At 33.0% G+C, this 22883-nt stretch overlaps 7 protein-coding genes across 8 annotated transcripts; 3 read left to right on the plus strand and 4 right to left on the minus strand.

Moving 5' to 3' along the window:
* Window positions 1-862: 862 nt before the first annotated feature.
* Window positions 863-9176, minus strand: LOC105671453 (putative glutathione-specific gamma-glutamylcyclotransferase 2). Its single transcript, XM_012365653.2, has 4 exons — window positions 7784-9176; window positions 3462-3497; window positions 2868-3130; window positions 863-2719 (listed from the first exon to the last, which is right to left on the minus strand). The coding sequence occupies exons 1-4, from the start codon at window positions 7946-7948 to the stop codon at window positions 2452-2454; spliced, it is 732 nt and encodes a 243-aa protein (XP_012221076.1). The 5' UTR covers window positions 7949-9176; the 3' UTR covers window positions 863-2451.
* Window positions 9177-9392: 216 nt separating this feature from the next.
* LOC105671187 (hsp70-binding protein 1) lies at window positions 9393-11488 on the minus strand. Its single transcript, XM_012365133.2, has 5 exons — window positions 11296-11488; window positions 10976-11210; window positions 10284-10686; window positions 9958-10195; window positions 9393-9836 (listed from the first exon to the last, which is right to left on the minus strand). Exons 1-5 carry the CDS (start codon window positions 11337-11339, stop codon window positions 9626-9628), a joined length of 1131 nt encoding a protein of 376 aa, XP_012220556.2. The 5' UTR covers window positions 11340-11488; the 3' UTR covers window positions 9393-9625.
* Window positions 11489-12063: 575 nt separating this feature from the next.
* Window positions 12064-12686, minus strand: LOC105671211 (transcription initiation factor TFIID subunit 10-like). The gene is made up of 3 exons (XM_012365173.2): window positions 12576-12686; window positions 12375-12439; window positions 12064-12265 (listed from the first exon to the last, which is right to left on the minus strand). The coding sequence occupies exons 1-3, from the start codon at window positions 12684-12686 to the stop codon at window positions 12064-12066; spliced, it is 378 nt and encodes a 125-aa protein (XP_012220596.1).
* Window positions 12687-13362: 676 nt separating this feature from the next.
* LOC105671498 (zinc finger protein 892-like) lies at window positions 13363-18382 on the plus strand. 2 transcript variants are annotated; one of them, XM_012365725.2, is made up of 8 exons: window positions 13363-13915; window positions 14507-15041; window positions 15167-15434; window positions 15514-15711; window positions 15826-15993; window positions 16068-16260; window positions 16332-16589; window positions 16786-18382. In XM_012365725.2, the coding sequence occupies exons 1-8, from the start codon at window positions 13793-13795 to the stop codon at window positions 17032-17034; spliced, it is 1992 nt and encodes a 663-aa protein (XP_012221148.2). In that variant the 5' UTR covers window positions 13363-13792; the 3' UTR covers window positions 17035-18382. The 2 variants fall into 2 exon arrangements, with proteins under 2 accessions (XP_012221148.2, XP_067212913.1); XM_067356812.1 differs by having other exon boundaries at window positions 13831-13956.
* An 81-nt stretch (window positions 18383-18463) lies between these two features.
* On the plus strand, window positions 18464-20324 carry LOC105671507 (pseudouridine-5'-phosphatase). Its single transcript, XM_012365738.2, has 4 exons — window positions 18464-18715; window positions 18948-19166; window positions 19238-19470; window positions 19539-20324. The coding sequence occupies exons 1-4, from the start codon at window positions 18661-18663 to the stop codon at window positions 19716-19718; spliced, it is 687 nt and encodes a 228-aa protein (XP_012221161.1). The 5' UTR covers window positions 18464-18660; the 3' UTR covers window positions 19719-20324.
* A 16-nt stretch (window positions 20325-20340) lies between these two features.
* ND-B8 (NADH dehydrogenase (ubiquinone) B8 subunit) lies at window positions 20341-21041 on the minus strand. The gene is made up of 3 exons (XM_012365740.2): window positions 20821-21041; window positions 20636-20742; window positions 20341-20498 (listed from the first exon to the last, which is right to left on the minus strand). Exons 1-3 carry the CDS (start codon window positions 20901-20903, stop codon window positions 20410-20412), a joined length of 279 nt encoding a protein of 92 aa, XP_012221163.1. The 5' UTR covers window positions 20904-21041; the 3' UTR covers window positions 20341-20409.
* A 145-nt stretch (window positions 21042-21186) lies between these two features.
* Window positions 21187-22750, plus strand: LOC105671508 (uncharacterized). Its single transcript, XM_012365739.2, has 3 exons — window positions 21187-21866; window positions 22049-22271; window positions 22457-22750. Exons 1-3 carry the CDS (start codon window positions 21793-21795, stop codon window positions 22682-22684), a joined length of 525 nt encoding a protein of 174 aa, XP_012221162.2. The 5' UTR covers window positions 21187-21792; the 3' UTR covers window positions 22685-22750.
* Window positions 22751-22883: the final 133 nt, after the last annotated feature.

A 22883-nucleotide genomic window follows, 5' to 3' on the forward strand; every position in this document is an offset into this window, starting at 1 on the left:
ATATAAATTGAAGAGCCATTTCGGAAAACTAGCAATCTGCTTTATGGATAGTAGAATATATATGAAAGTAAGATTGCTAACATATCGACTGTTGAATAAAAATACTGTATCTTTTTACTTTATCGATACACGATAAAAACTGAAGAAACTGTTTTATTCATCTCTGTTTTAAATGTGAGATAATAAAACTTGGGAAATACGTATTATAAATTCTTCATAATTTTAATCTATTTCTTTACAAAATGTGATACAGTTTTCTTCAAAAAGATTATTTTTATTTGTAAGTGTATAATACATAAAACATTAATATATATAATAAACTATCCAGATAATTTATGCACACGCAGTTCCAGAATGAATATTTAACAAAAGAATTTTGAACAAATATCTCATTTATAAATGTTTACAAAACTTTCTTTCTCAGCGTCTTAGCCCTGTGCCTGCTAATGCCCAGCTGTCGGACAATATATACATAATAATATTTGCATATAATAATACATGCATAATAATAGTTAAATATAAATAGTTAATATTTCACTTTTTACGTTATAAAAATGTAATTTAGACCTCAATTATAATATTGGATTGTGTAATAAGTGATTTCAGATTTTTAAATAAATCTATCTATTTTTTTGTCAAGCAAAACGTGAAAACGCATAAATTAAATATTTATTTGTCAAAATTTTGTCCGTATTACAATTTCTTAATCATGCTGCTACGTTTTTGTGAGAAAATTCTACATTACTTATTATACAATCTAATATTTTATAAAAAACAAGCATAATAAAAAATCTTATAATAAAAAATAATTTTAGGCTTATTTTAGTGAATTTTAATTGACGGTCTGAATTAAATTGTTAAATTTAATTTTTACGATTTTATTTAACTCGCAGATTCAATTAGTTGCCATTCTCGTTGTATTACAACGGAAATAAGTGTTATCTTATACGCACACACCCGCTTTTTCACTTGCAACATACATACACGCATACATATCTTAAAAATACTACGTAATAGAGTGATTAACGTTAAAAACTCACAAAACAACAGAACTTTTTTTCTCTCTCAGTATTGTAAGCTATTAAACTTAAATGATCGTCGTTACTTATCTAATTGATAAATTCAAATAGCTGCAATGTATTAAGATAAAAATAGAAATTGACCTATATACACATACATTAATGACCCACCTGCATACATACACTGCATACACACGCATAAAAATGATAGCAGAAAAATTGGCGTTATAAAATAGTAAATAACGAAATCTAATCTAAGTGTTCACGTGTCCAGCACGTTCGGCGATACAAAATTAACACAGCCGTCTCGTAAACACGTATGATAGAATAGCCTCTAAGGAAGACGCACACCAGCAGCGAGATCACATTCTCGAAAGAATTTGCAGCTGACCGCTTTTTAAATTTAGACCATCGTCGTTGATATATCGACTGCGATAAAGCAGCACATTCGCGTTCTCACGCGCTTTGCCAACATGCTATTCTCGTTGTATTAAAATGAAAGAACAATTCTTGTGTGTATATGCACACGTCACGTGAATGAAACGTGAGTATAACATGCACATCATGCACGTTTATATTCACTAAAATGCATCAAATGCTTCCTCTGCTCTTCGTTTCTATACTCTTTCCTTTTTCTTCGAGCAACAATTATCATTTGATCTACGAGATTTAATAATAAGATTTCGGAAACAAAGACGATCAAGAAATCGAAAATGTTGCCTGTGTGATCTTGTTAAAAATATGACAAACGTTTATCTTTCTAAATCAACATTTTATCGCAAAGCTCTGGAAAGATTTTAAATCACGCGTATGCATCTCGAAATCGCGTCGTCGTCGATTCTGTACAATACTCTTGCGCACTTCGCTGTAAAAATTTTTTTTTTCTAAAAATATAATGACATTGAGCCACCCTCCTCCGTCGTCAGCCTGGTCTCTCACCACGCGACTTCATTTTTTCGAGAGCGCAATTTTGCTACCAGTTTACGTATTTGTCGGAACAATTTTGTACTCAACGCGTATTTAGCTTCAGATTTTCATCTCGATCGCGCTTACATTGTACATGTGACAACGTGCACAATCTTCGATCTAATGCTCAAAAATTTCAGCTGACGCCAATCAATTCGGATAGTTCGACTCTCGTTCGGACGCTCCCGGCCGAAGATACGTTCGAACAGATCGAACTGTGCGAATCTCCAAAAAAAATATTCGAATCCCTCGTAAACTCCACTCTGATCTACATATATGCATCTGTGTACGGATTCCCCCAGAAACGAGAGTTGACTGGCCGCATGAAGGATGACTTATTTTCCCGTTAATTGAAATTCCGTGGTCGCGTTCAGTGCGCAAACGGCGTAAGAAAATAAGCCGGCACTTCTTCCATTCGCTATCGCATACATACGGATCTCCGATCGGAATTGTTGATTGAATTCGGCTACATCTTCACGCAGCGCAGAGTTTTTGACGGAATACGCGCGCTGAATTGGAAGGAGCCTTCCCGATGTCGCTCGACGTTGCCCTCCGCGCGATTTTCCGCGGACGACTCCGCGTCCCCGTCGAGATCGATAACGAACTCGCGATTGCCCATCAGCGTCTCGAGGCACATGCTTTTCTCCTTTATTCGCGAGCGCACCAGCATTTCTAGCGCGAAGAGATGCTCGTCGTGCACCTCCGGCAAATAACGGTGCATAAACTCAGCCAACCTGTAATCATTCGGGTAAACGCGCCGTCTTGTATTATTTGCGACGTTATTAACTAAGCGAAGTGTCAGATATTAAAATAACAATGACAGTGAATTTATGTGTATGTTCACGTCGAGAATATACAGTGAGCTCCTCGCGTGTCTCTTACCGTAAGAGGTACTCGACATTGTGTCCGCTCGGACCGGAACACTCGGTGATTTGCTGCGCTATGGCCTGCAACGGCGCCTCGCCGAGCCAGTGCTCGTTCTTGCTGGTGGCGATGTAAATCGACACGAGAAATTGCCGGCTCCCGTCACGGCTATGAAATGTTCCTACAGTCGTTAGATAGCCGCCCAAAGCGCACTCGCGATTTTCCAAATAGGGCACCGCCGCGCTGTCCTTAATTTGGAACGCTCGTCCGTAAACCATGTCCTGTCATCGACAAAACAGATTTAGCAAAGCTATTTTCAACATCGATTAACTTTAATTGATGGTCCAAACGACAAACTCTTGTTATGCAGAACCGCTATGAAGAATGAAATATCGTCATCGAAAGAGAAAAAAGTGATGCACTCAATTCGCATGATATAATGTTAACTTAGTTTCTCCTTTGATGAGGATATCTCGTCCCTGTTCACAATTCTTTCGACAAATTCGAACCGTCGATTAAAGTTAATCGATGTTAAGAGTAATCATCCTTACATTGATTTTTATATTTTTCAGAAAATGTCGAAATTTATGGTATTAAAATTACTGTAATCACCTCTTTGTCTTCGATCAGCGTGGCGACCCGTCCAGGCTGTAACATAAAAAAAATGGTAACATTGTAGTATTCGATCTTATGAAAAAATTATAATTAACAAATACAGCCCGACAATTAAAAGAATAATAATAATAATAATCAATAATTAAAAAATCTTAGACGCTAAGAAACTCATCCCAAATCAACCAAACGAACCAATTAACTCTCAGATCTGATCAAACTTATTAAGGGGCTACATACACTTAGGTTAGTCGAGAAAAATCGATTTTTCAAAAATAATTTTTATTCGATAGTATAACCTTTGAACTATATTTCCTGAAATTTTCATCAAAAAATTTACAAAATTAACGCTTACAGCCTGCAATAGGCAGCTGATCGAAAGGTTAAGGGCCGATCCTTGCGCGCAGGTATAATACGTGATGTGTTAACAATGAACCTTCATTCTCGAGAATTCCAAGATTTTTTGACCTGCTCAAGTAGTAGAAGCAAAACTATTTTTAATAGTGCAATAATCAGCTTTAATAGTGCAATAATCAGTGCAACATTCTGCTTGAGCTGAAGTTCGATTCGTTCTCTGCGGAATTGTGCTGCTATTATTTTAATTTTGACAAAAATATATAGAAGAAAGGTTCAAGGGAATTACTTCGCTCTGGAGAATGGAAAGAAGAAGATACCTCTTAAAAATAGGTGTCAAGTAAAAAAAAAAGTGCGAATGAAGTGTTTGTACCCGAAAAGAAAACTATTGACCACCAAATCCTAAATTTTTTTACTGTTTTTACAACCATTTCGCAATACGTGAAATGAAGAAATTATGACAGTGATATAAAATTTGGGTTATAAAATTGTGCTTTTTAAATAAAATTCAAAAAACTCCATTTTGCAAAACTCCGACTTTCCGCGCAGAAAAACCGTGATTTTCGTGATAAATAAATAAAAAATTTAATTGTGTTAAAAATCCTTTTGATGAAGCATAATTTAGAACGAATTTATTGGAAAATATATTGCTAGATAAACTTAATTAATTAATTTTTAATAAAAGATTGTATTGCTACGCGTCGGTCTATTTATTACATTACGTAATACAAGTTTGTAAGCAGAAAGTACATATCGCTCTCTTGCGAAAGTATACACATCTTATGTTAAACAAAAAGTAATGTATGACAACTAATCTCTCTTTGAAGATATCAATTACTACTGGTCTGTAACTGGCTTCCATTACATGTAATTTATACGTAAATGTAATATAAAACGCATTACCACAGCATTCATTTCAAAAAAAAAGAAAAGTGGGGTGTATGATAAAAAAATATAAAGTAACTTTTCATGTGACTATCTTATAAGTCGTTTTATGAATATGCGATTAGAATTCTTAGAAATCAGCTGCAATATTTTTTAATAATTTCAAGCATTTTCTGAAGATTTTAAAAACAACATTAACTTTTTAAAATAATGCATTAAAACAACTTTTTTTTTTAAACAACATTAATTTTTTTAAATAATAAAGATAACGTTCTCTTTATTTTTCTTTCTTGTTCAAGGAAGCAAAAGAAAGGAAAAATAAAGAGAACAAAGAAGAGAGAAACAAAACACACAGCTTTCTTCGTGCGTTCGTTTTAAAATAAAATAAAACTTCACGGATACGCTATTTTTATTCCGCGTTTATTACGTCCGCACAATGTCCTTCAAATAACGATTCACATGTATTTTTATCAAACTCATGTCGATGGACTCTTATCAAGACAAGTGCGTAATAATGATCAATGTCACAATGAAACGTGTCTTTTCACGTGGAATGCAGTCAAGTCAGGAAAACACATATGCAAGCATTCTTCAACAACAAAATATTTGTCGTACTGATTTAAAAAAAATATGAATAAATAACACAAATAAGCATAAAATCAAGTTTTCCATTAAAGTATTATAAACGTGATTTATATCGGATTTCGTTCCTTGGTGCTACAAAAATTGTGATAAAGTGAAGAAATTTTAAATTTTTAATGCAGCCATGAATGTAACTTTAAATTTTCTTGTATATAATTTACATTTATATAACTCATTAAATATTGATAGACTTAATGTTCAACATGCAAATTTCGTTATATAATGATAAACGGTTTTTAAAGAAATATTTACAGTTGTAGATAATTTTTAATGTTTAACTAAGAATGCGCGAGCATTTTCAAGTTGGTAATAAAATTGAAATATTAATAGAATTTTTATAATCATTTTTAAGGGGATCCTAGAGTCGTCTGTTAAAAACACTATACTTTTTTTGACTGTGTAGAATGAAAAATCCTTTTCTGTACTTAAAGCACATATGCTAATACAGTCTGGACGGTCGATTTGAAAAGATTTTTCATTCCACGCAGCCAAAAAAAAGAATTTTACAAAAAAATAGAAGGTAAAACAAGTATCGATCTGTTCTATTTTTTTACCTTAAACTAAAGATTAACTGCATAAACGAGAAACAAAAAAATACATAAATGTGTCGTTTACATCTTCTAATAGAGAAAAAAGTTATAATTTTGCTTTTGAATATGCTACAAAAATCTTGATAAGTAAACACAATTTTAATTTCTAATCAACAAATATAAATTTCGTTTTTTGTATATAATTTACATTTATATAGCTTATCACATTCGAAATCAATTAGTATTCAACATGTAAATTTAGTCACATGATAAATATAAAATGCATTTGTTAGGTAAATATTTATTTATAATTGTAAATCATTTTTTATTATTTTACTAAGAAAATGCATGCACACACATTTTTCAACTGAGATAATAGAATTGATATAATTATTGAAGTTTATAATGACTTTTAAAACAAAAATCACACACACGTACATAAACGAACTAAAGCAAATGTGAGATAAATATGTTGTAAATATAGTTTACCTTTCGGTTATAACAAACAATTTTACTGTAATTAATCATGAAAGATATTTGATTACACGGTTACACGATTATTTACAACATGTGTGTGTGCAGATACATTTGTAATTATAACATTTTGCTTGCTATTTTATTTTAGTAGGGTTTATCACTCGGATATTCTTCCTAAAGTGCATAATTGTTCAATCTCTACTATCATGCGGATTATGTTATGTGCGCGGCAAGTATCATTATCAATAAACCAAATTGTTACATGAGATCACGTTGATAACATTAATATTACGAGCAATCGTTTAAAAATTTGAATAACTTCTTTTTTAGATTTGTTACAAAAAATACAGTAATGAGCTTTCATAAATTTGTGAAACATAAATGTATAATAAATCTATAAATGTATAAAATGTTCTAATAAATATATAATTATATATTAATTAAGACTTAACAACCATATTTCTAAAGTACAAATATTCCTTTCATCGAAAGATTTTTTATAAAATTTTCCCCAAAAATCTATTTTTGTAGATATAATTTTATGTTTATAATCATTACAAAAGTATAAAATTACAATGTTAATTTATTGAGAATCGCTTCAATTAGAAGTTTGAGAGTAAGATTAATTTTTGTTTGTTAATTTTCCCATTTTGGTTCCCATTGTAATCATATGGCTACGTATTTAAAATTATGAAAAATAAAATATTATTTCCAGATATACATGTATATTTATATATGTTATTTCTATATCTGTGAATATGTAGCTCTGTGAATATCTGTCCATATCTGTGAATATTTTTAGTCTTGTATATGTCTCTAACATGTATTTCTAAATGTATTTATAAATTTCGCGATAAAATAATAGAATATTATCATTTTCATTTTTCATCGTCAAAATTCGATGATAATAAAAGTTTAAAAATTATATTTTCTTGAAATATTTTAAATAAATTTACTAACCCAAAATTAAAAGAAAGGTTTTTATTAAGTTACTTTACAATGCAAATTATTGTACACGATTGCAATAAAAATAAAATTTGTTGCTAAATAGTAACAAATAAAAAAAGTCCTTCAACATTTTTAAAATGGCAAAAATTTTTTATGAATAATTTATTAATGTAATATGCACAAAAATATGAAAAAAAAATTTTGTAGCTGTTGAATAACTTAGAAATGAAAGGATTAAATAAAAAGTGTGCACGCGTTTCTCTAAAATGGGTCCAGAATTAATATTAACATTTAAACGCCGCGTAGGTTTCGATTAGCGTCGGAAAAATTTACATGTAATTTCGCCTTGCTACTGGCAAATTATACAATTTAAATGCAATTTTGCTTTATTGCCTAATTCAATTCACATTCTACTTTTTGCATGTTGTCCATCGTTAAGATCGTAATACTTTAGCGATAATTAAAGAAAAAAGATTGAAGATTTACCTTTTCAGTCGTCCCGCGATGTGTAATGCTACCTTGCCAGAAGCGTCTGCCGAAGCCCTTCACATAGCCCATCATGCTTTTAGTGTACAAGAAGCCAGGATCCCAGCAGAGCGATCCATATCCGAACACCCACGGCTTGTTGTCGGTATCTTGCCTATTTTCCATTTTTGTGTCAGTTGTGAAAAATGAAATCAAGCAACAAGTAATTCACGTTTCTCTATTTGTACGTGTTTCTTCTTTACTTCTTTAACTTTATTGTGTTCAATGCTACTTTAATTGTTCAATTCTTTAATTATATTCTATTGTCGTCTCTTCTGTATTTTTCTCACAATGCCCATATTGTCAGCAATATATAGAGCGCTCAATGTCACAGTGCCTTTTATAAAGTCCGCAGCTTCAAGCGTCAGATAATAATAATTAAATTCAAATTAAATTCCAATTCTTTGACGCTCTATGATATACTTTTCCACTTGTCATTAATAATTCGTTGTCAGTTTTTCGCAATGAATGATTTGGAACATGATTTCTACATGTATTCTTCTATTCGAAAAATCACAAGATAATCACAGATTTCGCTTTCCTCGCACTTGGAAAGCAAATTAACAAATTACTATACAATTTCCTATTATGCAGTTGATTCGAACGGCAGATTATGCTCGAGTAAAAAAGTTTTACTAAAAATTCGGCTTTCTCGAATGATTACTTTTCGCTTCTGCCAGGTGGAGAAAACCAGTTTCAGATAATTTTTTATCTTCTCGCGAATATGGTAGATGTGAAAAATTTTTTTATCAAAACGAAGATTATCTTTTTCTCGCCTCACGTCATCAGATCTTCATCGATCAGCAACAACTCACGTGGTCGAGCGTAGGTCTCGGGCTTTTGGCAGCTCGGCTTGCGCCAGTTCTTGATCATCTGGCTAGTAACGGATGTCGCGCTCGTTCTCGCTTGTATCTCTGAATCCCCCGCGGGCTAACTCGCCGTGACTCCAATTTGCCAATTCGCGATGTGGCTCGATGACGCTAGTCGGCGATTTCTATAGCGTTGTAAGCGATGACGTCCCTGCTTCGTGATCATCGTTGTTGTTAATTTCCTTGCTCCATAACGATTCACTGTCTCGTTAAACAAAATCGATCTTCGATCAGTTAGTGGGTCGGCGAGACATCTGTTTCGAAAAGATTAATCTTCTGGAATTTTTGGCAGGAATTTGTGCGAACGAATTGAATTTTCGATACATTTGAAGGACCGCGGCAGAAGGAGTCATGTGACAAGATTCGACGCGGACTGTCGACAGACTGTTAGGTCTCTGCCGACTGACGTTCGGTGACCGCGCGCCAAAAGAAGGAAGAAAGAGACGCAGAGAGCGCGACGATCAGAAAGGACGGAGAAAATCGGTATAGTACACGGTGTACACGCCAACGGAGCTCGTGTGGTGGGGATGGATGATGAAACACGCCGCTCGATTGACGCATCGTTCCGGATGTGCGTGAGCATTCATTTATCGAATCAAGCCGGAGGTAACACGCCGGCACATGCCATCCGAGTGTACATACGCGTTTTGGAATATTTATATTTTTCTTATATTTAAAACAAAAATTACGCACACGTAGAATTCGGTTAAATAAAATGTTCCGATCCGATTTATTTGGTGTATTCAGTAAGACACTTTCATCGGGTTTTATGATGTATTACATTACAATGTATCGTGTATTTCTTTTAATTACAAATATCCAAAACTACAGTTAAAACTGTCAAGATGTTAGATTTACAAAACAAGCTAGTGACTTATGATATACAAAACAGATTATTATGATTATTTGAAGGACAGACTATAATACAGGTTGGTTATCTCTCTTGATGCGTGTCGGGTTCGAAAAATACTTTGTCCAGTAGTTCGGAACACATATCTATCTCGTCTTGATTCTCTTCTGGCTTCAATTCTGTCAATAATTGTTCCAAGGTGGATCTTAAACACAACTGCGGCCGGCGGCATTCCTTCAATGCCGGCAAGAAGTTATCGTTCACCATACCACTCAATACTCTTAACAACTGTTCCCTGCAATAAAAAATGATATATCCGTTTTATATTGGAACAATAATACGTGGAACCTAATATTACTAATAATGTCACAATTTAATATTAGAGAACAAAACACTGTCTCAAAATGTTGCATTACCTGACTGCAGGCTGCAAATTCATTCTACCCAAGAGTCCCGCTGCTTGCTCTATGAATCCCATTTTCACTAAAGTATATTTTACATCGCTCGAATCATCCTTATTGCACAAGCTGGAAAGTAGGAACGCAGATTTTATCTGTAGTTTCTCCACTGGACTCTGCATCGCGCGTAAAAGCACCGAATAACCGTCGTTTGTGTTCATATGCTGTAACGATGCTGGATGTCCTCTGACGATACCTGTGTTTGAAACATTATCAATGCGATAAAAATCAAACATTTAAGTAGAAAATTTAGAAACTAAGTTGTAAGTTGTTCCGTTACTTACATGACACTGCGTACAAAGCTTTTATTCTTGCCTGTTCCGATGGATCTGTATCAATCATAGCCAACAATATTGGAAATACACCAATTTCTAGCAACTTTTCTTGACAAAACGGATTATTTTGTGCTAATTCGGCGATTATATCAGCTATCCGCCATCTGATGTTACTGTGCGAGGAATTCAGGCATGGTTGGAATATCAAGAAACCTCCGATCTTATAAAAATCATTGGCTACGTCAATGTTATCCACAAAATCTGCCATTTTCTCCAATGTGTTTTCGTACTCTGACGCGTCATCATCAGATCGTAGATTAATAACATTAGACAAGATTTTTACAGATTTTTGTAATTCGTCTATAACATTTACTGTTAATGACGATAATGCATTGTCCAAGAACGTTTTTTTCTACAACATACAGATACAAATATTAGTATATATAAGCAATAAAGAATTTAAAAATACGTGTAATCTTAATTAAATTAATAATACGTTAAGTATAAAACCTTATTTGTTATCAAATATCAAATTCAATAAGAAAAGTAGGCTGTTAATAATAATTATATGTACCAAAAAAGATCACATTGATAATCGAAACATGTCAAAGAATGATCACACGATAACCTACATTTGGCAATGACCTAATAGCCTACTTTCCTTATTAATTTTAATTAGTCTAATTAATTAAACTGCATACTTCTTGATCCAAAGGATAAACTGGTGGTTTATTCTCCGTGTCCTCAGACTGTGCCGCGTCCATAGCATATTTGAGTAATCCTTGCAAGTTAGTCGGCTGTCTCGGCTGATTTGGTAATGGTTGTGGCGAACTTGTTTCGGCATTATTTGAGGTGGACGGGCCTTCGATAGACAGCGGCCTTGCGCTGCTATTCGAATGACTCTGATCATCCTTTTTCGGTGCTTCACTGTTAGAACTGAAAGACAAAAGATTATTATGTTGCAAAAAATATATATCAAATTTAGGTTAGTCACGCTATCAAATACAACATTAATACATACTTGCTCATGTTGATATCACGCTGTTTTGCGAATGATGCACCCATCAAATGAACAAACACTCCGAATGAATCTTATCGTGATCGAGCTTCAACTACTTATCATGATTCTATGGATTCCTTTTTATAGGTTTCGTATTTACAGCGCTCAGTAAACCAACACATGTCTAACCAGTATAGCCAACTAATTGATTATCGAAGTTTACAGAATCTTCGAGACTCTTCTAGAAATTAAGGGTATATCCATATACCCTCGCATAAGGAAACGAAAGGAAATCAACCAATCATGTGTCAATATAAAGAATACTGTTTTTTACATTATACACATAATTTGTGACAATTTTGTATAAAATGAATAATCGAGCAGATGTATGTCTTGCGAAAATAAATATTGTTACATTAAATTTTTTAAACATTTAATTATTTTGACAAGTTATGTTTACAGTATATTATCTGTGAAAATGTTCCGTTTAAACTTGAATTTTTAATTAATAACGTATCAATACTCTAAAGGCTCTAAAGTATTACAAACGTATAAGAGATTGTATCATTTTATTATTTTAATGTTACACTTATTTAAAAAAAAAAAAAAACTGCACAATTATTCAAATATTACAATGTAATTGATAATATGTATCATTTTTATTCTATTAAATATATTTTCTAGCCTTAAAAATATTAAAATAATGGATATATAACATCACTAATAAAAATAAAAATATTACAATGTGATGAATATATCCAATTGTACAGATAATTTCTTATCAATGGATCAGACAAAGTAATGTGGTTTCTTGACTATTATGCCATATTCCGCAACTGCTGGTGTCAGATCTTCCATAGTCAACGTGTAACGCCGGTCCTTTCCCTTCGTTTTTGTATTCTGATTAGCACCACGTGTTTTACAGTGCTGCAGAGCATCATTGGCAATCTCTGAGATAAATTTTTGTGCTGCTAGAGATACTAAACGTACTCTAAAATAAGACCATCAATGTATCATGACATTAAAATCACTGAATAGATATCAAGTTTTTAATTAAAAAATAAAATATATAATAAAATAGTATATTGTCATATTCTTACATCCTCGGGTCAGTGGTGTTGAAACCAGCAGTGTGCAAGTAATGTTCGCTGATGGCATCAGGTACCTGATATACAACATAAAAATTGAACATATAGAATACACAATGCATTTGTAGAACACATTTTTCACAGTGTATTTTATAAAATGTGTAAAACGGTTTCTTTAGGAAATATTTCATCAAGAAGAAAGCTTATTAATACCGTGGGTGTATAATCCTCTAATTGCAAAAGAAAGTCTGACAACGGTTGTCCGGCAGTCTTGTTATCCTCATTGTAAATCGGTGGCGTTTCCCGTGCAGGATTTTCTGCCATTTTTTTATGCAATACGAAAGAGTAAACAATTGTACTATAAACGCTTTTTAACCTATTACTAAACACAGAGAATAACAGAACTATTTATAACGCCACAAACTTGTGGCAAGCCTGTTACCAGCAAGAGACTTTTATCACACATTGCTACCAACTTCATTTCTTTTAAAATAACTAATTTCATTTACTTATTAAATTGATAAAATTTTCCATGACAATGTTATTATGTCATTAACACAATCTTTCATTTATCAATTAATCTTGATTTCTTTGAACTGTAAATGTTTTTTCATATATCATTAAATGTTTATATTTATTGTAAAAAGTCTAGTTATTTAATAAACAAAATCTCTACAAGCTCACTCAAAGCAGTGTCATCTTTTGGTTAACTAAAACAACATAACAATTGTACATTGATGATGAGTGTACCGACTGCAAAAGATGGCACTGCTTCGATAATACATCTCTAAATTTTTGGAAAGTTTTTTGTTGCAAAATTCAAAATTATTAAAAAAATTTAAAAACAACGTCTTTTTTCGGACGTTTTTAGAACATCCTAAAAAAGATGTCTTATTTGAGACCTTTTTCGATATATTCTTTCCCTCATGCTGCTTGCTGCTGCGTCTCAAATCTGGCGTCACTGATGTAGTTCGAGTTCAATCAGTGACGCATAAATGCACGCAGGCGCGGTGTGCTCTCGTGGAATTCGATGTTTTTTTTTTTTGTTCCAAACAAACGCTGCAACAAATATATATGTTTTCGTGGGTATGCTGTGGAGTACGTGAATACGTGCGGCCTTTTATTTGCCGTTCGAGAGAACGGAGAAAATAATCATCGAGCGATCGGACCACATTTGATCGATTGTGTCTGTCGTAGAGCGAGAGCAACAAGTCGTCTCGCGCTATAGCACTCTTGGTTGCGAATTCTCACAACGAGCGAGGACAACATGTCCGCTGTGATCCGGGCTAGCGTTAGCCGTGACAATTTACTGTGTACGAACGGCGCGATACGATGATACACACGCAATTGCGGTTCTAGGAACGCGATGCGTCTTTGCACGTCGATGGTGGTCGCGGCGTACGACGATTTCCCACGTGCATTGAATAAGGATGACGGAGCCGGAACTTTGCCGGCTATGCGCCGAAACTAAGGAGAATCTCATCGGTATATATGATGTCGAGGGCGAGAAGCTCGGGATCGAAAACAAAATCGCAAAGTGCCTGCGGATAGAGGTAACGCTGTTGCAGCAAATTGACAGCTTTGCCGTTCTCATGTAATTTTTCTCATCTAAAAAGAAATATTTTCTTTTGCTTATATAAATGTAAATATTTGATGCTGCACATTAATTTCATAATTTGTTTCTTCAAAAGAATATGAAAGTTTAAAATAATTATATGCTTACTATTAGCTGTGTTTCTTTTTACACTATGTTAGATCTGTAAAAAAATATCCTGATGATTCAAATTCTAATACTTATATATTTATTTAGTACTATTCAAAACCATTTATTTTTCCTAAAAATTAAAAGATAGAGGTATAAAATTGAGAATAAGATTCTAACAGGCAACATTTGTATTAAGAACTTGATATAAACTGTAAATATTTTAAAGATAGATAATTGATTTGAATTAAAATAAAATTTGAATTGAGGTGAATTTGAATAAGGTGAAATTATTAATTTAGAAACATTAAAAATTTATATACAGAAAAATAGGTTACTTGTAACAATGCAACTACTTATTTATGAATCAATTTTTTTGTTATGTAAATGTATTCATGATATTCTGGTTTACTATCTCTAATAATGACTTATGATTGTGCAGATTCTAATAACAGACAGTTTGCCACTCTCCGTTTGCATGGACTGCTGTGCTTTGTTGAACCAATGTAGTGAGTTCTTTGAGAAAACCAATCAAGCACAAGTATCATTGAGGCAATTGTTAACGGATCCAAAGTCTGAACCGCAACCAATAGAATCAAATATAGATTATATAGACGAGCTGAAAGTGGAGTATGAAAAAAGTGAGGCCAGCAATAGGGAAGTAGTAGAGTGTCACTTGCCTAATAATTATATTAATGAAACGGTGAATATCTTAAATACTTCTTATTTCATCGAGGGATGTAATAAAGATGAAAATTCCGAAACCTCGGAAATGCAAGATAACGTGAAGCAAAAGAAGTGTAAGATACAGATAAAGAAAGGCTCCCCTAAATTAACTAAGAAGAAATTAAAAAGAAAAAATCAAATACTAAAGATAGAGGAAGAGTCTGAGCTCCACATATCTTCCGAAATGGACAAAGTACAGAATGATGCAGTTGTGAAAAATAATATGAAGATTGCAGATAATTATATGCCTGGTAAGAAATTAATATGCAAAATAATTTTTATTATATATTTGCTTTGTATAGCTTGCTTTGTTTGCTCATGTCTTTAAAATTGTTACATGTAGATTTTTAATTCTAATAGAGTATTTTTAACACAGAAATAGAATCAAATTTAGAAATGAGGGAAACGCGAGCAGTGGAGGCAGCAAAGCACGGAAGGAAAAAGGCAGACGGTTTGGAAAAATATGACTGGCTATGCACAGATTGCAATGACAAATTGCCGAGTCTCGAAGCGTTAGAGGAGCATCATGAAACAGTGCATAGTCAACAGGCCAAATACATGTGTGTGCAATGCTGTAAAGTCTACGATAAGTATTATGGGTTTCTTATTCATGTCAAAAGGCACAAAACTAAGACAAAGTTTAGGTACATATTATTTACTCTTTCATTGCACGAAATTTTTATATGTAATCGTGTTCGTTAATACCGTTCGATTTATTTTCAGCTGTGAAGACTGTGGGAAGTCGTTTGTACATAAAAAAGTATTAGACTCTCACAAGACGATTCACAGTGAAGAGCGACCATTTATATGTCAAACATGTGGTAAAGCTTTCAGACAGCAGAGTGCTTTATATATCCACAATCGATGCCACTTGCCGGATACAGTAAAAAACAAATTCCCGTGCGATCAGTGTAATAAGAGGTAAAATCAATGTGCACATATTTATATTCTTATATTTTCAAAATAATTGCACCTTGAGGAATTATGAAGAATGGTAAAGAAAATCTTTATGTTGACTGTAAAATTTATTTTTAGGTTTTCGACGAAACCGAATCTTGTAACGCACAAACGTATTCATTCTGGTGTCAGAAACTTCACGTGCGATCAGTGCGGCAAGAGTTTCATACAGAAAGGAAATTTGGAAGCCCATTTCTTAACCCATTCTGTAGATAAGCCATATAGTTGCTCCCAGTGTACGAAAGCGTAAGTCAAAACGTCGCGAGCATATACGTTATCGCGTATTTACTAATTCTAATAAAGATATAATGAAATTGCAGATTTAAAACGCCCTTGCAATTAAAGAAACACGAGACAGTACATACCGGCGCCAAGCCGCATCAGTGCGCTGTGTGTGGTAGAACTTTCAGAGAGAAAGGAACCTTAAGGGAACATCACAGAATTCATACCGGCGCGATGCCGTTTACCTGTGAATTCTGCGGAAAATGCTTCCGTTTCAAAGGCATATTAACTGTAAGCAATAATTGTCGGCTTGATCGCATAATATTTCGATAAATTTCATGCAATTTACCTCGCAATTGCAGACACACAGACGGCAACACACCGGGGAGCGTCCGTACAGTTGTTTAGAATGTCAGCATCATTTCACGAATTGGCCAAATTATAATAAGCATATGAAGCGTCGACATGGGATTAATACTTCTCACACCAAGCATCTAACCAACAATCAACAATTGCAACAGCAACAGCCGGTGGAACCAACGCAATCACCTCAGATACAGCAGCAGTCTTCCACAGAGGATTCTCTTGTCGTACCTCAAACAGAATCCACGACAGTACAAGTATAAAATATTTATATATTTCATTACATTTCGATAATGACAAAGCGAGACATTTTAACAGATTAAAGCACACTGATTCCAAAAGAATTCAGGCTAAGTGAAATATTATTTGCAAAAATGTGAATTTAAATTGTTTCAAACAATAATTCTTTATGCTTTTGATTAACGCAAAATGAAATGAGGATTATTTTTGCAGGTGATACAAGCAGTTCCTCACGCTTCAGCATCGCAACCGATAGTTATACAAGCTATTCCAACGACATCCATTCAGACTTTCCAAACGGATGTCACTAATAGTGTTCAGGAAACGGTATTCAGAGAACGAAATGCAACATATTTTAACGCAGTGCCAGCCGCCCTCCAAAACTTTTTGCCGACGAACTTGCCGTATAATTTTTACAGCATTTCAAATGTTGCTGAAAATGATTTAATTCAACATAGATAAGAATGTTTATTAAGAAGAAGCCTAAGTAGAGACGGCTATGTTTTTGTGCCGATTGGTTGGAATTGAAAAAAAAATGCGATAGTAATTTTATTAACACATGTTGACTGCCAATGATGTTAAAGCTTTTCATGTTTTTTTAACATCAAGCCATACGATCGAACGATTTGATTGCATTGTGTGACTATGCACAGGCGCCGCGGAACCGGGGAAGCAGAGCGGGCGACCGCCCACCCAGAGATAATTCAGGCTGCGCCCCTCCCCCCTGAAATTTTTCTCTTCAAGTATTTTATGACCAAAAATATTGAGCATCAAATATTTACATCAAAAGTGGAAAAATGGGCTATCTTCCTTTTTTTTTTTCGTTTTTTCTTTCTTTTTTTAACTACTCGGTCAATTAAAGTACAGTATATAACGAAGAAAATTAAACGCATTAAGTTAATTAGAACAAAAAATCTGTACATATTTTTCGTACATTTATACTCACTGAGTGGCCTATTATATGGTGTTTGAATGGAGTTACATACGTGTATATATTATGAATGTATTATATATCCCTTTTATAAATTTTGCCCCCTCAGATGAAAAATACTTCCGCGGCGCCTGACTATGCATTAAGATAAATATAACAATACAGTCTAAAAGCAAAATAATAAGTTAAGTTTAATTAATCAATCATATTTTTTTCGCAAAATTAATATTTCTTAAAACATCGAATTTCATAGATATTTCACTGCTATGAATTTCTAATGTACAAAACACCAAATTGGCACAGAAACATAGGAATTCGTGAAATGTGTCATACAAATCGTATAATATCAATCTTTTGTAAAGAAAAACCAGATAAATTAATTATATTTTATTTACCATTATTAGTATTAATAATATTATTAGTATGTCTTATTAGTATTATTAGTATTAATAATAATATATACAAAATTGCGCGTGTATATATATATATATTATAATGTATATATATGTATATATACACACATACCAATTGCATTATATTACATATAAACATACTTATTTAGTTACATTTATTATCAAATACATTTTGCAAACATATTTCTTAACAATTTCTGTAATAAACATGTATATTATAGCTCTCTAATTTATGTATTAGATGAATGCTCGCATTCACATTGTGATTGTAACTCGAAAATTTATCATTTGTGTTATCTGAAATTTGTTCATTATAAGTTGTATACAAGTTTCCCATGTGCATTATATAATACAAACATAAATATTTTATATAATTATTCAAATTATTGCTAAGCAAAGAATGTAAAAAGTAAGGACAAGCTTCTTGTTTGATTGAATTAAAAAGAGAGAATTTTACCCCCTGAAAGGATTCAAGAGCTCACGTGTATGATTAATTAGTTAGGTCTCTCAAGGTCACAGAGAGACATCTAGCTTATGCCGTTCGATATCGTATCTGTTTGTCGATTACACAAGATTAGCACCAATTGCCTTATCACGAAGTGGAAACGTGTCGTGCGTGTCCGTGCTTTCTCATTTCAGATAATCCTTTTTCTCGATAATATAACATATTTTTCAAAATACACTTACGAAAATTTCGGTTGATATCGTAGATAACCTAAGAGAGATTAATCGGTGATTGCTAGCATGAGTTTTCAGAATGTCACTCATTGCATCTTCGATATGGATGGTTTGCTATTGGGTAAGACACTTCCGACTCTCGTAGATAAGATAGACGCTTTATTTGATTTTACAATTTGAACAATTTTTATGCCGGCTGAAAGTTCATTCTGTCATTTGCAATACGTTACAATTTTTCTATGTTGATTTCTTAATAATGACTTTTTATGTTATTAATTTCTACAAAAATCAGATGCACTTTTCCTTGAAAGAGGCAAGTAATTGATATACTGATATTTTGTTGTGCCACACAGATACAGAATCGCTGTACACAATGGCATACAATCGTGTCACTCAGGAGCATGGAAAAGCGTATACCTGGGAACACAAGGTGCAAATTATGGGTTACAAGAGCGCTGAAGCTCTGCAAAAAATAATAAACATGTTAGAACTACCAATTACAGTGAAAATGTTCGAGGACAAACTTGCTCCCATATATCAAGAAGTGTTTCCTAAATGTAATCTCATGCCAGGTGAGAACGACATATAATAATAATTTAGCATGTCTTGACTGATTTTAATTGACAGCAATTATTGTATGTAGGTGCGGAGAAGCTGCTGCAACATCTTAAAAAAAATAATGTGCCTATCGCACTAGCTACGAGTTCAAGTCAAGATAGTAGCGACTTGAAGACCCAGAAATGGCAGCACATATTCGATTTGTTCAATCATAAGGTATATGGTGGCTCAGATCCAGAGGTCCTTCATGGAAAACCGAGTCCGGATATATTCTTGATTGCTGCGCAACGTTTCCCTGATAATCCGGAACCTTCAAAGGTTTGTTATAGATTTTCTTAAAGCATTTGAAATGTTCTTTAAATCAATTCTATTTATTTACGTCACAGTGCCTAGTCTTTGAAGATTCGCCGAATGGAGTGCAAGCTGGTATCTCCGCTAAGATGCAAGTGGTGATGGTGCCGGATCCTGAGATTCCTGAACATGAAAAGAAAGCCGCTACACTGGTCTTGAAAAGTTTGGAAGATTTCAAGCCGGAGGATTTTGGTCTGCCGCCATTTGTAGCATGAAGTTATTTATCTTAGCTCGTAAAAAAAAATATTAGACAAATTAGATTCAATTCTATATAACTAAAGATTACAAGATATCATTATTGGTGACAAATGCAAAAGCCTGCAGGCAGGTTTTCCTTAGTATTGATAAAATCTGACTGATGTACATAGATTTTGTTTGGAAAAAAGTGACACATTCTGAAGATGGATATTTTCATATAACAGAGAAGTCATCACTGCCTGAGATAAAAATCCTAATTAAAGCCATACTTACACGAGATCTCTATGCGATATATTTATTATAATTTTAAGTTGTAGGAATCACATGAAGTTCCTAGTTTGAAGATCTGTTTTAATATTTTTGTTCTATGTCATAATCATCGATTAAACTTACAAAGTACTGTAAACATTACAAAGATACACCGTTGCTTAATATAAAAGTTGTATAAATATTTTTTCGCAAAAAAAGTGGTAAGTCTCTGTACAACCCTTTTTCTTAGTTTTATGTGTATGTCTTATATGATAAATGTTAATTTTCACTATACACATATGTATAGTAAAGTATCATATGTAAAGTATTGTATCGTTAATTTGTTGCATAAAATCTGTGTTCTCTGAGAATAACTTTGATCTTCTGCCATTTAACTGATATAACTATTTTATTAAAACACTATACATATTATGATACATATTTTTAACATAAACATATTTATTTTTGAGATGCTAACTCTCGAATTCTCCCAAGTATCTCTTCAGATTTCAGATTTGACAAAGGCACACAACGTTCTACACCATATTCTGCAAAATTAACAATTTACAAAATGATAAGGGAGAATTAAACAAGTAAATAGAGACGTGTTCTGGAAACAAGTACAGTTTGTAAAGTCACTCTGATATTGTAAGATGATAAAGCTGTGACGTTCGCTTTTACGTACCATAACGTGCGTACAGTTTCGGTTCGATCGACGAACACTCCCTAACCAAAACGGGAAATCTTGGATTGTTTTTCTTCAACGGCACATACTGTTGCTCGATGAAATCTCTGCAATGTGCACACACAAAAGTTGACGAAACTGAAATTAATTCACACAGATAGTACACTTCTGTCGTCAATTTTTACCTAACGCCTTGACTAGATTTGGACGTTTGGCATAGGAGAATTCTCAACTCTTTCAAATGTTTTCCAAATTTTACAGCAGCCATGTTTTAATTGTTAAAGTTTTGAAAAAAACATAGATTGGTTTTGTCAAAATTCCTAACCCATGCAATTTCGTGTTTGTCAGTTAAAGTTAGGTTGAATTAGGTTAGACTCAGGTAGTGTGTGTTTTCAATGAAATGGAGAATTTTCACGATATATTGTACTGGCAAGTGAATGCAGCCGGAGAGTAAATTATACGATATTGATCACAGGATATCAAAAAACCCGAAAAAAAAAAAATTATATTTGAAAATATCAATAAATCGATAGTTTTGATAATCGATCGAGTTAGAGAATAAATCAAAATGAACGAAAATCGAATCGAATGAATCTTTAATTTGAAATCTGATTCACTCTTCAATCCCATTCACTCGTTGCGCTAGTTTTTTAGATATAATTAATTTCTTAGCGATTACATTCGGAATATTTTCACACGGATGTTTCCTGAAACGCGCATGGTCGCCATTGATATATCCACCTTTGATCATTTTTTCGACACATAATCTGCCGCCATTGATTTGATATAAAATAAATTATTATATAAGAAAAAAAAATTTTTACATTTTCTTACGGAGTTAATTATATATATAAATATAAATAATACATTTTTCTTTTAAAAAAATATAATAAATTAATTATCATTGATGTGATATTAACGATATAAGTCGATCGAGTGCTATACTTATCAATTAAATTTACATGAAATTTGCAATGTTTAGTTATCGATTCTAATAAAAAAGAATAATAAATACTACAAATAAAAAATGTAAATCGGGAATTGTAACAAATCATAAACATATCATTTTTATCTCCTAAAGTTTTGGCTCTAATCAAAATTCTCAGTACATTTATACATTAATTAATTTCTTATTTTTATTCTGTTAAATCAGCGTTATGTCTACAACGCAACAAATTGATCAGACAAATATCATTTGTGGATTAAAAGCTGCAGTGACTGCGTTGGAATGGTTAGTTTAATATATTACATTTATCATCCACTCTGTACTTGAGAAAGTTTTGTTAAGTGATCTTAAGGAAATTAGCGTGCATTATCTTGAAATACATATATAAAACATTTCACTTATTATAAGTCATTTTCTCAATACGATTCTTGCGTCACAAATTTCTGAATTTTATATAATATTTTCAGTCATCACGATGCGCAAAGACTGAAAGAACAGAAAAAAAAGATCAAATGTAAGGCAAAGCCGGCTTATATATACACACATATAATAGTGCCTGACAAAAGTTGTGCTGAAAAGAAGAAATTACGAAGTAAGCCATCAGATACGTGTACTACTGCCTTAAAGGACGTCCCTCGTCATTTAACGGAAATTCAAAGTAAAGATAAAAAACGGATTGATAAATGTGAGGTTAGTAAGAAATAAATATAATATATAAACCAACTTTCGGAAAAATCAAATTTTTGAAGGCAACAAAAGGCACTTTAAATAGCATATGTTTAAAACGTGAAATTATTTATGATGTTGCCCTTCCGAATTGGATTATCAGATTGTTTTATATTAATAACGTGCTCTTTTTTGCATTTTCAATACAGAAAACGTCTCGTCGCTTGATCTTCCCAGAAATGCGAGCAGGCATTTTACATACTAGATGTTACTGCTTACACAGAAACGGCCTCCAAGATGATTGTCCATTGTCGCAATGTCAAGGGCGATTAGAATGTTTAATTAAGCCATGGCCCATTTGCCCGCCGGCAAAATTCATAAGACAACGTTATCCAGAGTTATTTCCAAAAACATCTAATATAAATTGTGTTATATGACACTTGTGTTATACCAAGTGTCTATAAAAAAAAAAAAAGAAAAAATGAAAAAGTATAAATCTATTACTTCTCAAACATATCTTCTGTAATTATTTTCATGAATAAAGATGGTCTTTTTGCAATTAAATATGAAGTAATTTACAATAAAATACAAAGATACGTAAGCATGTTTTGTATTTAATTATATGTTCAAATGTTT

The sequence above is a fragment of the Linepithema humile genome, chromosome 6, assembly GCF_040581485.1.
Source record: "Linepithema humile isolate Giens D197 chromosome 6, Lhum_UNIL_v1.0, whole genome shotgun sequence".
Lineage (NCBI taxonomy): Eukaryota > Metazoa > Arthropoda > Insecta > Hymenoptera > Formicidae > Linepithema > Linepithema humile.

Coding starts and splice junctions, on each gene's coding strand:
- LOC105671508 (XM_012365739.2), top strand. CDS start 21,793: ATGTCTACAACGCAACAAATTGATCAGACAAATATCATTTGTGGATTA. Junction 21,867..22,048: donor GCAGTGACTGCGTTGGAATG/GTTAGTTTAATA, acceptor TAATATTTTCAG/TCATCACGATGCGCAAAGAC. Junction 22,272..22,456: donor AACGGATTGATAAATGTGAG/GTTAGTAAGAAA, acceptor TTTTCAATACAG/AAAACGTCTCGTCGCTTGAT.
- LOC105671187 (XM_012365133.2), bottom strand. CDS start 11,339: ATGGGTGCATCATTCGCAAAACAGCGTGATATCAACATGAGCAA. Junction 10,196..10,283: donor AGCTTTGTACGCAGTGTCAT/GTAAGTAACGGA, acceptor TTTCAAACACAG/GTATCGTCAGAGGACATCCA. Junction 9,837..9,957: donor AATTTGCAGCCTGCAGTCAG/GTAATGCAACAT, acceptor TTTTTATTGCAG/GGAACAGTTGTTAAGAGTAT.
- LOC105671507 (XM_012365738.2), top strand. CDS start 18,661: ATGAGTTTTCAGAATGTCACTCATTGCATCTTCGATATGGATGGTTTG. Junction 18,716..18,947: donor TATGGATGGTTTGCTATTGG/GTAAGACACTTC, acceptor TGTGCCACACAG/ATACAGAATCGCTGTACACA. Junction 19,471..19,538: donor ATAATCCGGAACCTTCAAAG/GTTTGTTATAGA, acceptor TTTACGTCACAG/TGCCTAGTCTTTGAAGATTC.
- LOC105671498 (XM_012365725.2), top strand. CDS start 13,793: ATGACGGAGCCGGAACTTTGCCGGCTATGCGCCGAAACTAAGGAGAAT. Junction 13,916..14,506: donor CAAAGTGCCTGCGGATAGAG/GTAACGCTGTTG, acceptor ATGATTGTGCAG/ATTCTAATAACAGACAGTTT. Junction 16,590..16,785: donor CAGAATCCACGACAGTACAA/GTATAAAATATT, acceptor TTATTTTTGCAG/GTGATACAAGCAGTTCCTCA.
- LOC105671211 (XM_012365173.2), bottom strand. CDS start 12,686: ATGGCAGAAAATCCTGCACGGGAAACGCCACCGATTTACAATGAGGAT. Junction 12,440..12,575: donor TAGAGGATTATACACCCACG/GTATTAATAAGC, acceptor GTTGTATATCAG/GTACCTGATGCCATCAGCGA. Junction 12,266..12,374: donor AACACCACTGACCCGAGGAT/GTAAGAATATGA, acceptor GTCTTATTTTAG/AGTACGTTTAGTATCTCTAG.
- LOC105671453 (XM_012365653.2), bottom strand. CDS start 7,948: ATGGAAAATAGGCAAGATACCGACAACAAGCCGTGGGTGTTCGGATAT. Junction 3,498..7,783: donor ATCGCGGGACGACTGAAAAG/GTAAATCTTCAA, acceptor TTTATGTTACAG/CCTGGACGGGTCGCCACGCT. Junction 2,720..2,867: donor AATGTCGAGTACCTCTTACG/GTAAGAGACACG, acceptor GAATGATTACAG/GTTGGCTGAGTTTATGCACC.
- ND-B8 (XM_012365740.2), bottom strand. CDS start 20,903: ATGGCTGCTGTAAAATTTGGAAAACATTTGAAAGAGTTGAGAATTCTC. Junction 20,743..20,820: donor AAATCTAGTCAAGGCGTTAG/GTAAAAATTGAC, acceptor TGCACATTGCAG/AGATTTCATCGAGCAACAGT. Junction 20,499..20,635: donor GAAACTGTACGCACGTTATG/GTACGTAAAAGC, acceptor TTAATTTTGCAG/AATATGGTGTAGAACGTTGT.